This window comes from Camelus bactrianus, chromosome 3 (genome assembly GCF_048773025.1).
Source record: "Camelus bactrianus isolate YW-2024 breed Bactrian camel chromosome 3, ASM4877302v1, whole genome shotgun sequence".
Classification (NCBI taxonomy): Eukaryota; Metazoa; Chordata; class Mammalia; order Artiodactyla; family Camelidae; genus Camelus; species Camelus bactrianus.
The window spans coordinates 76,276,257-76,289,454 of NC_133541.1; the positions used below are offsets into that span (position 1 = coordinate 76,276,257).

At 32.8% G+C, this 13,198-nt stretch overlaps 1 protein-coding gene across 11 annotated transcripts in view; it reads left to right on the forward strand.

Moving 5' to 3' along the window:
* FER (FER tyrosine kinase) overlaps positions 1-13,198 on the forward strand; it is a 364,680-nt gene that overhangs the window by 75,602 nt on the left and 275,880 nt on the right. For all 11 annotated transcript variants that reach the window (XR_012505568.1, XM_074360443.1, XM_074360446.1 and 8 more), the window contains 3 exons: positions 8,506-8,689; positions 10,795-10,932; positions 11,551-11,670. Coding sequence is in view for 10 of the 11 variants with exons in the window: in XM_074360443.1 (XP_074216544.1) it covers positions 8,506-8,689; positions 10,795-10,932; positions 11,551-11,670 (442 nt within the window). In the remaining variant the exon portion in view is untranslated. The remainder of the gene's footprint in view (positions 1-8,505; positions 8,690-10,794; positions 10,933-11,550; positions 11,671-13,198) is intronic.

The following is a 13,198-nucleotide window of genomic DNA, read 5'->3' on the forward strand; positions in this document are numbered from 1 at the left end:
TTTCTTTTTTTAAATTTAGGAGCTGTTTCAGCTTGCTTGCTGACCATAAATACTCCCTTAAAAAAGGAAAAGTCATGAGGCAACAGAATGAAGGGAGAATTGCTGGAGCAATGTCCTTGGATAGGACTAGAGAATAGGTCTGCTACCCGAGGGAACGGATTGGTCTTAGCTAGGAGCAAGGGCAGTTTACTCATTGTTAAAACCTAGTAGCGGCTAAATACATACCCTTACTATTCAGAAAAGAGGTTAGGTAGGCTGGTAAGAGTTTGTGGAAGTTCTCTTAAGATTCCCCCCACCCCCCCGCATAGGGTTTCATGGGTTATACCTCTTCGTACTTACATGATTCTACATTCACAACCACAAGATACAGATCAGTAAGTAGACAGTGAAAACATTTTCTCCTACCTATTACACAGTATTTTTTTTTCCTCTGGAGGCAACCAGTGTGATGTTTATTACAGATGTAGTTTCTGCATAACCTGAAACTTTTAAACCACTTCATTAAAGATATTCATTGATTTATTAGATAACTTTCCATATTATCATCCATTATTAGGAATTTGAGGCCCCTGAGTGGTTGGTTATGCATACTAAATAGTGGTGATTTCTACCCTCCCTCTTCTACAGTTATATTCTAATGTTATGATGACTGTTTTGTGAGCCTCTATTTAGATTTTCTTGTCAAGCATCTTTTAGGAAGAGACTATGACTATATGTCCCTTATAGAATTTAGTACATAATGGAATCTGGATAAAGATTTATAGGATAAATGCCTTTTTCTGTAAATGTTGTTCTTCCACACATTTGACTAGTCTTGTCAAGTAGAATGATAGTTTTTAAAAAACATTCTGGCTGTCTTTATCTATTAATATTATAGTATAAGCATACTTTGAAACATAACATATTAAAACCAAGTTGTTTTCTTTCCCCTATCCTGGGAAGTCAGTATTTCAATATTCAGAGGACAAATCATTGAGACTTTTCATCCCTAAGCTAAATAACTCATTTATTTTAGATTTAATGAATATTCAAATACTTTTGAACTTTAGTCAATTTTCACAACTTTCCATTTTTTAACTTTTACTTTGATATTATATCAGACAACAGAAAATTTATAAGAATAATACAAAGAATCCCTGTGTGTTTCACCCATATTCTCCAAATATTAATATTTTACCACATTTACTTTATCCTCTTTTCTGTCTGTACATGAGAGAGAAGCTGAAACTGGTTCTTCTGTCCTTTTCACATGCTCCTGTAATTTATTTGCACTTATTTTTTGGCCCATCTTATACTTTTCCTGCTCGAGGTCTTGCTCCATTTCTCTAAGGAGCCACAGATCCATTTAGCAGAAAATAGTACTAAGGAACCAGTATTTGGGCACTGGGTTTGCTCATTGCTACTGGGATGTCTTTGTTCTAGATCCTTTCAACAGACAGACATAGGAAACAAGCAAGTGTACACACACACACACATACACACACACACACACACATACACACATACATATACATATACCATGCCTATTTCTATATCTATTGCTCTATCCATATTAAAACTGAAGTGTTCCCATTGATACTTCCAATTCCATTTGAACACCAAACAGTTCATTCTATCCTGTTCATGTATTTTTAACTTCCTTCTCTGACAGTGAGAAACCTGGCTTCTGTTACTCACAATCTACTTAATTTGCTCAATTGTAAAATAACAGAAGAATTGTTAATTAATGCCTCTGAAAAAGGAAGCCTACTAACTACAGTTTGGAATTTGTTTAGAGCTCTTTTTGTCTTTAGTCTTCCACTATAGTCAAATATTGTTTCCAAAGTTAGATTAATTCTTTTCTTCTTCACACCTTTCAGTGTAATTACATTACTCACTAGGAAATGCAGGTTGGTTCAGTTGTTCATATTGTATCCCATTTTAAGTTGTATGACCTCTCATACCCTTGTTGATTTTGTTTGCTTATTTATTTTGTTAATGGTTAAACACTGATGATTTCAAAAGTCAGAACTGTACAGAACTATATACTTAGGAAACTATATCTTCTTTAATCGTTTCTTTCTTTCTTACACAAAAACTACAATATTATGACATACTTTCTCATTTTGATTTTCTGACATTGTATCCTGAAAAATCACAATATTTCAGTTTGTAGATATCTTTGTTATTCTTTTTAACTGCTGCATAGCACTTCATCATAAGTTATTCAAGCACTTTTCTACATATGGGCATACAGTTTATTTCTAGTTTTTTCCCCCCAATTATTAATACTACTACCATGAATAACCTTGTGTCAAATTTGTTTGTTTTTTTGTTTTATGTTTTATTTTAACTGTTGAAGGGGTAAATTTCTAGAAGTATGAATGCAGGGTTAAAATGTAAATGTATGTGTAGTTTTGTTAGATACTACCAAATTTCCTTCTATAAAAATCATACCAATTGACATTCCCGCCAGATACGTATAAGAGTATCAGTTTCTCCACATCTTTGCCTAAACAGTGTTTGCCAATTTGGTCGGTAATTTTAATTTGTATTTTATTATAAGTTAGGGAGTGAGGTTGACCACCTTTTTATATGTTTAAAGGCTATTTTAAAGTATTTATTTTTAGTGAATTCTCTTTTGCCCATTTTTAAAAATTGATGTTTGATTTTTTCTTTTAAAATTTTAAGAATTTAAAACATACGGTGGATAGTCCTTCATCTATTATGCATGGTGCATACATTTTCTATGAGTTTGTCAATTGTCATTTGACTTTGTTTATGGCATTTTGTTTTCTTTCCACAAGTGACAATACTCTAGCTACTGATATTGCTGTGAGAAGTAAATTGTCCTTTGTCTCTCTGTCCCAGAAGTCTTGTATCTTCTGCCCACACCCATTAAATTGAGGCAGCCTAACTTTTTAGCTTGTCAAGTAGGGTAGAATCTTAACACCTTTCATGTTTCTGAGAAAGATTTAAGTGACCTTTTAATCTATTTTTATTTTTACTTTTTTTTCCCTTCAGGATTTTTCTTTCTTCTTTCATTTTAGCCATTTCTCCCTCTAAAGTGTTACCTTTCTAAGACTGCCTCTCTTGTCTTTGATAAGCACTTTTAAGTCCCTTTATTGAAGTTAGTTCTGTGATCTACCATTACACTTTTTCAGTATTTTCACCTGTAGAGTGGGCTTTCTTGCTGATGGTGGTTTTGGATGAGTCTTAGGCATACTGCTTATTCTTCTCTTCTCTCTTTAGTGTATTTTTCTTTTCCTTTTCCTCCCCACCCCATCCCCCACCAAGAATAGCTTTTGGTGTCCATGAAGGCTTGCAGTGGGAGGGTGAGAGATCATTTGCAAAGACTTGATGTTTATTTTTCTACTTGTAGAAAATTTTAAATTTGGACATTTTCTGCCTGTTATACTGAGGGTGCAGGTTTTATTTATTCTTTCTTTTTGTTCCTTACTATATTTTTAGATGATATATGGGAGATTCCAAACGATGCTGCAAACACTATCCCAGCTACCCAAAATCCCCCCATTCACAGCTTTGTTATTATAGAATATAGACTTAACCAGGGTGTATCTTTCAATTTATAGGGTATTAAAAGACTATGGGTCAATTAACTCTAGCAATCATTATATGCAAGAAGGTGGTATTGCATAGAGCTAGGGAGCTTGCTCTTTTAAGGTATTTTTTATTGAATTTTAAAATGCCACTATTTTAGTTCTTTGAACCATTTAAAACCCACAATGCATGTTCAGTAAACATTTCTTGACTGATACATCATATTTTCTTAAACTAGGAAATTTATTAAAACTAGCATAGTATGGATTTACATCTTATTTCTTTTTAATGCTTTATGGGAACATATAATCAAAAAGATTTTTTTCAGCTCTCCAAATTCTGTATCTTCTTTAGCCTTTGTTATTGACTGTGCATTTTGACAATTTTCTGCCATTTGATTTCCATCACAACCCAATGAATTGAGAAGGGCAGACAATATAACTTCCAGGATTAAAAATGAGAAGCTAAGATTTAGGTTAAACGACTTGCTTGGGCTGCATAGCTAATCAAAGGAGAAGCTGAGATGAAAACTGACTTCTTAATTTTGTTATTGTCAGAACATCACTGAATAAAAAAGGTAGCTCATTCATTGTTCCCACATATCATACTTGACCTTTAACTTCCATGTGAAAAAAAGTATGTGGACATTTGACCCAAGTAACTCATAAGTAAAGATGAATTCTTGTTTATTTTCTTTTTACTCATAGTAGTAAGAAAACATTGTATAGTGGAGGAGGAATGTTTTGAAAGAAAGGAAAAATTTAAGATGGTCGAATGTTTATTTATCCAAATCAAAGCAGAGACTACTTGTAAGCACTTTACTTTTGGAAAATAATCACTTCTCATTTGTTATCCGGAGACTTTCCACAATAATATTTAACAAACGGTAAATGATTCAGAAGTTTATAATAAAAAGATACTTGACTTTCTAGACTAGCTTAATGACTAGTATAGCCTGTCACTTGTAAATGTCAAGCTTACATAATTGTGTTTTACTAGCTTCATAATCTTGTTTATGGCATGACATGTTGTATACACATTCTTTTATTACAAACATTAAACAGATTTGTCAACAAGTCATGGCAAAAGAATTGTAATTCTATCTCTTTGTGAATTTCATTATGTGGAGGAGGAAAAATTAGATGTTTTCCTCCCTGTTAATTGACATGTAGAACAACTCTGTGTCCTGCTTCAGTGCTTCTCATCATTAAAAAATATATATATATATAGCAATGGAGGTATGATTCTGTGTCACATTAGAATTTATTCACTCTATGTACTTCACATTAATTTTAAGCTCAAATGTGGTTATTTAAAAGTTAGGAAAGCATAATAGTGATCTGAGATATTCTGAACCCAAAAGCTATGTGGCAGGAATCATGTTGGGTAGTTTTTTGCAATATATTTTGTTAAGTGAATGGAATTTAAAAAATCTTTTTGTAATTTTGGTTTTCACACAGTATTACTATTTCTTGAATTTACTTATATGATCTCTTTGGAACACTAAATATTTCTTTTAAAGCAAATCAAGAAAAAGTATAGTAGCATCCCATTTCAAATCATGGCAAGTGAGCATGTTTTTGAAACTTTTTGCTCATATCTACAAGGGTGGGAGTGTGGTGTGCATGCACAAGTACACCTTGTAACCAGATGCATAAGTGTATGTGAACTGTTGAGTACAGCAAACAAATAAACCCAAAAGCCCTACTAAGACATACCCCCAAAGTCAATTTTAAACCCAAAGCTGTTTTTAAAGAATTTATTAGTGTTATGTATTATTATAATTTTAATGTAATCGAGTCTGCCTTGGATGTTTTTAAAAGCATTAAATTTTTTTCTAAGTTGTGTTAATGACAACTGATAAGCTATTGGTAATTAGATTTTGGCTGTGAAAGCCTTCTTCACATTGTTTATCATTCACTATCTGATAAACAGAAAGAAGTATTTGGGAAATTCTTAACTTTTCTAATGTTATTTTGGACTATAAAATCTTACTCATCTGAGTGTTGTGTATTTAGTGAATCATTTCTACACCAGTTAGAAAGACAGATGGATAGTGTGCAATTTAAAAATCTGTGCAAATAGGAGGACAGATGGGTGGTTTAAATGTCTCCATGAAAATGTTTGCATGGAGAGCTTGACTCCTGAAGTTATACTAAAAAATCTGAGTAATTAATTGGGAATAATAGAGTTCATATAAAAAGGAATTTTTTTTAAAAAAGTGATATAAAATAGGAAATTCATTACTACCTATTATTTTAAAACTTATAAAAATCAACAAATTAGAACACAGAACTCAAATATTGTTGCTTTATTTTCTTATTATGAGCGTGTGGACTCTAGAAAACTTCTTTATTACTTGGAATTAATTTATCTGCATACTTGTACATGAACGTTTGATCTGTGTATTGTCAGAATTTGTTGAATTTCCAGTAACAGCGACTTAAACTAGCAAACAAACAAAAAAGCTGAAAAACATCAACCCAAAGAAAAGGGCCTTAGAAGGGACTTCTCTGGCAAATGTTCAGGAACTTTCACTGCAGCTGGTGTTCAGGCATTAATGTGACTTAGCTCTCAGCCAAAAGAATGGTTCCTATTTGCTTGGGTATACAATTTGGATCTTGGGTGTCGGCTTCAGATGGGAGTCTCCCCCTATGTGTATGAGTAGGGAAAAAGGGGGGTTGTCATTTTAGAGGTAGGCTGCAGGGCTGGCCATAGGTGTATCAATTGTACTGGATCTTGGGGACTTTTTTGAAATGTATTTTTGCAAGAAGGATGCTAAGTAGCAATGTTTATGGGTAAATAAATACAGTATTTTATGAAAAAAACTATTAAAGTAACTGAACATGTAGGAGGATGTGTTCCTGACAATGTTGAAAGTCATTTGTGATTAGTATTACCGAAGTGGTTTATTAATTGCTAAGTTAAAAACAATTATCCCTCATGTCATATAGAGTTACAGCTACTCTAGGGATTTATGTTAACTGAGGCAAAACATTTATTGGTTTCTGCATGAACATTTAAAAAAATTCTAAATTCCAATTATAGAAGTTTTGAAGAATCACACAGCTTTCTTCATTATAAGAGGAAGAAATATTTAGTAAGTTTTTCACTTCAGTTACATATGTATTAAAATGTATATGATTGTTTACTGGTTCGTGGCATAAAATATATTATCCTGTGGGTTGTAGTCAAAAAGTGAGAAAGCCCACTTCTTTAATGGCCAACGTTATCTTCTTCTGATCCTTTCAGATTGGAACTGAATTAATATATTTGCTCTTATCTTCCCACTCTGGTATTAGAACCGCTTTCCAGTCAGCTGTGAAAGGGATTAGGAAGGATACTCTGGTGATTATTTTCTCATCAAGAAGTTCTTTATGTTATAAAGTGAAATAGGTTATCGAAGGCAAGATTTTGAGAATAACGTAGGCAATTATTAAATCTGCATGTGCAGCTGATCTACTTTTGCTACAGAATTAAGCTCTGTAAGATATTATTTGCAGCTCCCTTAGAGAAGTCAGTGGTGGTTCAAGTACCTGGAAACACTTGAATTTGTTGGTAGTAGAGACATACCAGTCTGCTGGGAAGGTTTGTTTCCTTTTCACCAGCTAGATGGGGTTCCTGTGGCTCAGAATTAGATTGATGAGAAAGGCAAGAAAAGTGTTCTAATTCTGTTGCTCTGCCTGAGCATGGTCTGAGGTCTCCTTTCTCCACAAAAACCCTGGCTTTTTCTCTGCTTTTGGCCCTGGGCTGGGACATTCTCCTGTAGGAAACACTTTTCTGACTCCTGTCTATAGGGAATACTGAGATGGTTGCTGAGCCTCAACAGAGTGGCAGCAGAGGAGAACCTCTGGTGTTAAAAGTTCTCAACGAAAGATACATTTTGGGGAGAAGATTCATTTGGGGGACTCTCCTTGGATAGTGGGCAAAAATTAATAAATATTTTGAAAAGGTTATTTCCTCAATCTAAATAATTAAAGAGACATATTTGTTCAGTTTACAGCAAAAAAAAAAACTGCTTAAAAATTTCATTTATTTATGTAGTCATTCATTTATATTGCCAATCTGTAAATATTTTCTGAATGATTTTAGTAGAGGAACTATGAAAAGTTTTAGTTCATAATATTATCATCTCTTAGACTCCTTGCATCAAGTCTAAATTTCTCTGCTTGACTTCCACATCATTCATAACCTAAAATTGCCCTACTTCTCTAGATATATGTCCTTCATTTCCTCCAAACTTGCTGTCTTTGAGCTTATTTCTTTGCTTGCCTATGTAACATTGCTATTCTCTCCATGTTTTCACTCAATATTCCAGATCACCAGCCCATAGACTCTATGTCCAAGACTCTGTTTTGCCAAATACTGAATTCCTAATGCCTAGCACAGTTCCTGGTGGTGAAGAGTTAATGATATTTATTGAATGAAAGGAAGGAAGAAATGGAGAAAGAGAGGATGAGAGGGAGGAACTATTGTCTATCCTGTCTTTCTTATACCTTTCCAGACTTGCCTCATCTTTTAAGGTCTGTTTTCTCTGCAAAGTCTTCTCTGATTTCCCTGGTCTTTATTGGTGTTTCAAACACAGACCTCAAAATTTAACATTATTTACAAGCTTTCTTGTTTTCTTGGTTATACAATTTCACGTGTACTGTTGTTCCAATTTGGTGTGAGCTCTTTGAAGATGAGAAGGATCATATTATGCCTGTACAATTTTTCACAAAATTGTATATTAACCTTTATTCATCAAACCTTTACTGCAAAGCATAATTCCTTCAGAGCATTTTCTACACATAGTACCGGCAAACAAAGGGTACCTTGCCTTAGAGCTGAGTAGATAGTATATGTTCAAGAAACTTTTTATTATCTGTAAAGTATGTGAAATAACATAAAATAATGGTAACTCAGTGAAGAAAATAGAACTTGTTTTATTATCTCCGTGCTGACTTTGTCCAATGTTTTCTTCAGGGAAAGAAACTGAAAAGGCCAAGGAACGTTATGACAAAGCCACAATGAAACTTCACATGTTGCATAACCAGTATGTATTGGCATTGAAAGGGGCACAGCTTCATCAGAATCAGTATTATGACACTACACTTCCTCTGCTTCTGGATTCCTTACAAAAGATGCAAGAAGAAATGATAAAAGCACTGTAAGATACATTTCCTATTTGATGTGAAATCCCTTCATAAAATGATTTTAACATTTTTTTCTTATCTGGTTAAACTTTTGTATAAAAGTTTTCTTAAAAGTTTTGTAAGCTGCATTATTGAACTAGTTCAGAGGGTATTTCAAATCTGTTTTACGCTGAGTCTTCTTGATTTTCACTTCTGGTGTCCCTTCACTTTATACTCCTCCCAAACCATCTATCTAGCCCCAAGAATGGCTTTTGTTTTTGTATGTTTTTGTTTTGCTCCTGTTAGCTGGAAATTAAATTAGTGAAAAAAATCATTAGTTGACAAGTGTTAAGAAGTGGATATCTGCCTCCAGAGGCTTGGGTGTTTAAATCTTGAGCAACTGATAAGCCCAAAGAAAATACTTTTTTGGTTTATTTGCCAGCTTCATGTTGTATGAGATTAAAATCAGCAAATATTTCTTGAAGTTCTACTGTACGCTAAGCACACTGCTGCTTGGGGACATTGGGATGAGTAGGCACAGTTTTTGCCTTCAAGGAGCTAACAGCAAGCTTTGCTCAGTAATTCAAATGCATACATGTTTACCACATACATTGGTTCAATACAACAGAAAAAGATAAGCCACACTTTGGTAGACTTTATCTCCTTTATTGCTAGTTTAGGTGATCCCTCATTTTCCCAATAAAAATATAAAATGTTTTTAGTCAACTTGAATATGTAAACTTTTAAGGGTATTGATAAAATAGTGAAATGTCTACTTAAAATATTTAACCCATAAGTCTAGTTATATCTACTTTAAATTACTTATTGTTGATTTATAAATATTTCCTTTCCTACAATCATTTTATGAATCAATATTTTTTAAAACTGTCTATGCGTCTTCAGTAATAGTATCATCGTCACAAGGACATCCTTTTGAGACGTATGGTAGTTTCACACGGTGTATTATCTTTACTTTTAAATAAATTATTTTAGATCTAGCATTTAAAAAGCCCATGCACAATTATCACTGAAATTGAATCCTATGTCACAGATACTCATTCATCTAACATTAGATTTCTTCCTTTCCCTCCCCCCATTTGTCTTAAAGATGAGTATTAATGATCTCCACATCATAACCACTTACTGTATTAATTTATAAGAATTTTCTAGATAAGTTCATTTATACTAATATCATTCACTGTGTTCAACTGTGAGATCATAACCCCAAAGATATTTACTACATCTGTATTAAATTCTTTTGCCTCCCTCTTTTCTTTAAATTATCTATCATGTGATTTCTATAATCATTCCAAACTAGCATTGCCTAAAGCAGTTTAAATTTAATTTTTTTACCCAAACAGTATTTTGCTACTCAAAGTAAAGGAATTGAGAGAATACTTCATAATAAGAGAGATTTTGTAGGGATTACTTTTATTAGTAATGATTTTGGAAAAACAAAAAATGCCTTATATTTACTTGTGTTATGCAGGATCAGCTTGTCTGTCTAAACTTGTTAAGGCTGCTAATGAGCAATGGTATATTTTTACAATATAGCATTCTTAAGTTGGGAATTGGATCTTTGCAACAGAATAGTTTTTCCTTTTTCATTTATTAGATAAGGCTAATAACTTTTATGAACATTTTTGCTACTAACTGGAGGTCAAGAGAAGAGATTGCAATGTCACTGAAGGTATGAACTGGTTAAATTGACTAAGTATATGGAAAAGAGCAGAGGCTTGGGAGCAAGAGAAGAACCAGGAGGCAGGGCATGTGAGGAAGTGGCAGAAGCTGAAAGAAATATTAGAGACAGGCTTTGATCCACAGTCCACTTCTGTGGTAATGTTTAGACACAGAAAGTGATTAATACTGGCTTACATTTTGGACACATTAGATGGATGTTGGAAAAGGTAAGGCCTTATTCTAAATCATTTGCAATTATTATATCAGATGTATGCTAATCCGTACATTTGTAAAATCATTTCACTTCGCTCTCCAGGTCTGTGAAATAAGGTGGTGCATGAAATCACCATCTGTAAAAATTGGCATTACATTTCTTATGTTTATTGTTCTAAATCCTTTTTGAGCCTCTGTTTCCCTGATAAAACTTTAAAATGTAGTAAAATTTTATTTTTGTTTTCAGAAAAGGTATATTTGATGAATACAGCCAGATAACCAGTCTTGTTACAGAGGAAATAGTGAATGTCCATAAAGAGATTCAAATGTCGGTTGAACAGATAGACCCTAGCACAGAATACAATAATTTCATAGAAGTCCACAGGTATGCATGATATTTTCCTTCTTCTTTCAGTATTTATAACAGAATTATTTTTTTCTACCATATAATATTTAACTGAATTAAGATAAGAAATATTGAAGAGCTTGTTTAGGACATAAGCTATTTCAGATTAATTTGTTTGCCTTCGATTATTTCCAAAGTCCTTTCTCAATGATGATAACTAGTAAATTTATATAATGATCTTTAAATATTTCTCAGTTGTTACTATATTATCACTTAAATCCATATTTAATCTATGAAACTATTTTTTCCTTTTAACTTTTACATAGTGATTGTAGATGTATGGCTTTATATTTGTATTAAACTTTATAATGATAATGGATCAATTACTTTTCTATGCATGCATCACCATATTTTATACTCATTACCAGTGTGAAAAGAATAAAACAGGTTAATATCTATTTTCTCCAAATGAGGAAACTAAGGCTGAAATTACTTGACTAAATCTTTGAGGCCTATGGTTTAGCTTGATTTATTCTATTTGTGTTTACATTGTTAACATAATTTTAAATAAGAACAAATATTCTGCCTTTGGTGTGTACTAAATATATTATGATAATGTATTCATATTGATCAGAATTATTTGGCATGCTTTATTAGAACAACAGCTGCTACGGAGCAAGAAATTGAATTTGATACTTCCTTACTAGAAGAAAATGAAAACCTTCAAGCAAATGAGATTATGTGGAATAATTTAACAGCAGAAAGTTTGCAAGTAATGTAAGTATTTAGAAAATCTGAACAGTTTAAATGTTACTGTTATTATTTATAGTTGAACTTTATCAGATTTAAAATTCCAATTTTTATTTTCTTGGAAGTGATGAAAACGTAAATTAAAAATGAACTGGTCAGAGTGAAATACTTAACTCATTATCATCAGTAATTTTGGTAATTCTGAAAATTGGAATTCTGTGTGATGTTATACTCCTTTGCCCAATTATTGCTAATATTTTATTTAGAATAATGCTTTATTTTTTTCAAAATTTATATAAATTTTTGATCCCGTTTTACTCTCTAAACTTATTAGAAAAAACATTTTGGAGATGAGAGCTGGAGATAAGAAGAGACTCACAGATGTCAGAAGCATTTAGTTAGGAAAATTTGACTTTTAATTGAATTCCTTTCTCTTTAAGCAGAAATCTCTTTTAGGCTATTATATTAATTCCTTTTTCACTTTGTTGTTACTGTTGCATAAAATTTTAAGAGTTTGGGGAAATCAATGTATTTTTCGGTTCTTTTCAAATATTAAAGGCTATTAATAGTACATTTTTAGGGGTTCACTTCTGGGCTCTCTATTCTGTTCCATTGGTCCATATGTCTGTTTTTGTACCAATACCATGCTGTCTTGATTACTGTAGTTCTATAGTATTGTCTGAAGTCTGGGAGAGTTATTCCTCCAGCCTCTTTCTTTCTCTTCAGTAATGCTTTGGCAATTCTAGGTCTTTGATGGTTCCATATGAATTTTATTACGATTTTTTCTAGTTCTGTGAAATATGTCCTGGGTAATTGGATAGGGATTGCATTAAATCTGTAGATTGCCTTGGGCAGTGTGACCATTTTAACAATATTGATTCTTCCAATCCAGGAGCATGGGATATCTTTCCATTTTTTTAAGTCTTTTTTAATTTCCTTTATCAGTGTTTTATAGTTTTCTGTGTATAAGTCTTTCACCTTCTTGGTTAGATTTACTCCTAGGTAGTTTATTACTTTGGGTGCTATTTTAAAGGGGATTGTTTCTTTATTTTCTTTTTCTGTTGATTCATCATTAGTGTAAAGAAATGCAACTGATTTTTGAACATTAATCTTGTAACCTGCTACCTTGCTGAATTCTTCAATTATTTCTGGTAGTTTTTGTGTGGACCTTTTAGGGTTTTCTATATATAGTATCATGCCATCTGCACATGGTGACACTTTTACCCCTTCTTTTCCAATTTGGATCCCTTTTGTTTCTCTCTCTTGCCTGACTGCTGTGGCTAGGACTTCCAAGAGTATGTTGAATAGGAGTGGTGATAGTGGGTATCCTTGTCTTGTCCCAGATTTTAATGGGAAGCTTTTGAGTTTTTCACCGTTGAGTACTATGCTGGCTGTAGGTTTGTCATATATAGCTTTTATTATGTTGAGATATGTTCCCTCTATACCCACTTTGGTGAGAGTTTTTATATATTTATACAATGGAATACAATTCAGCCATAAAAACCGACAACGTAACGCCATTTGCAGCAACATTGATGTTACTGGAGAATGTCAT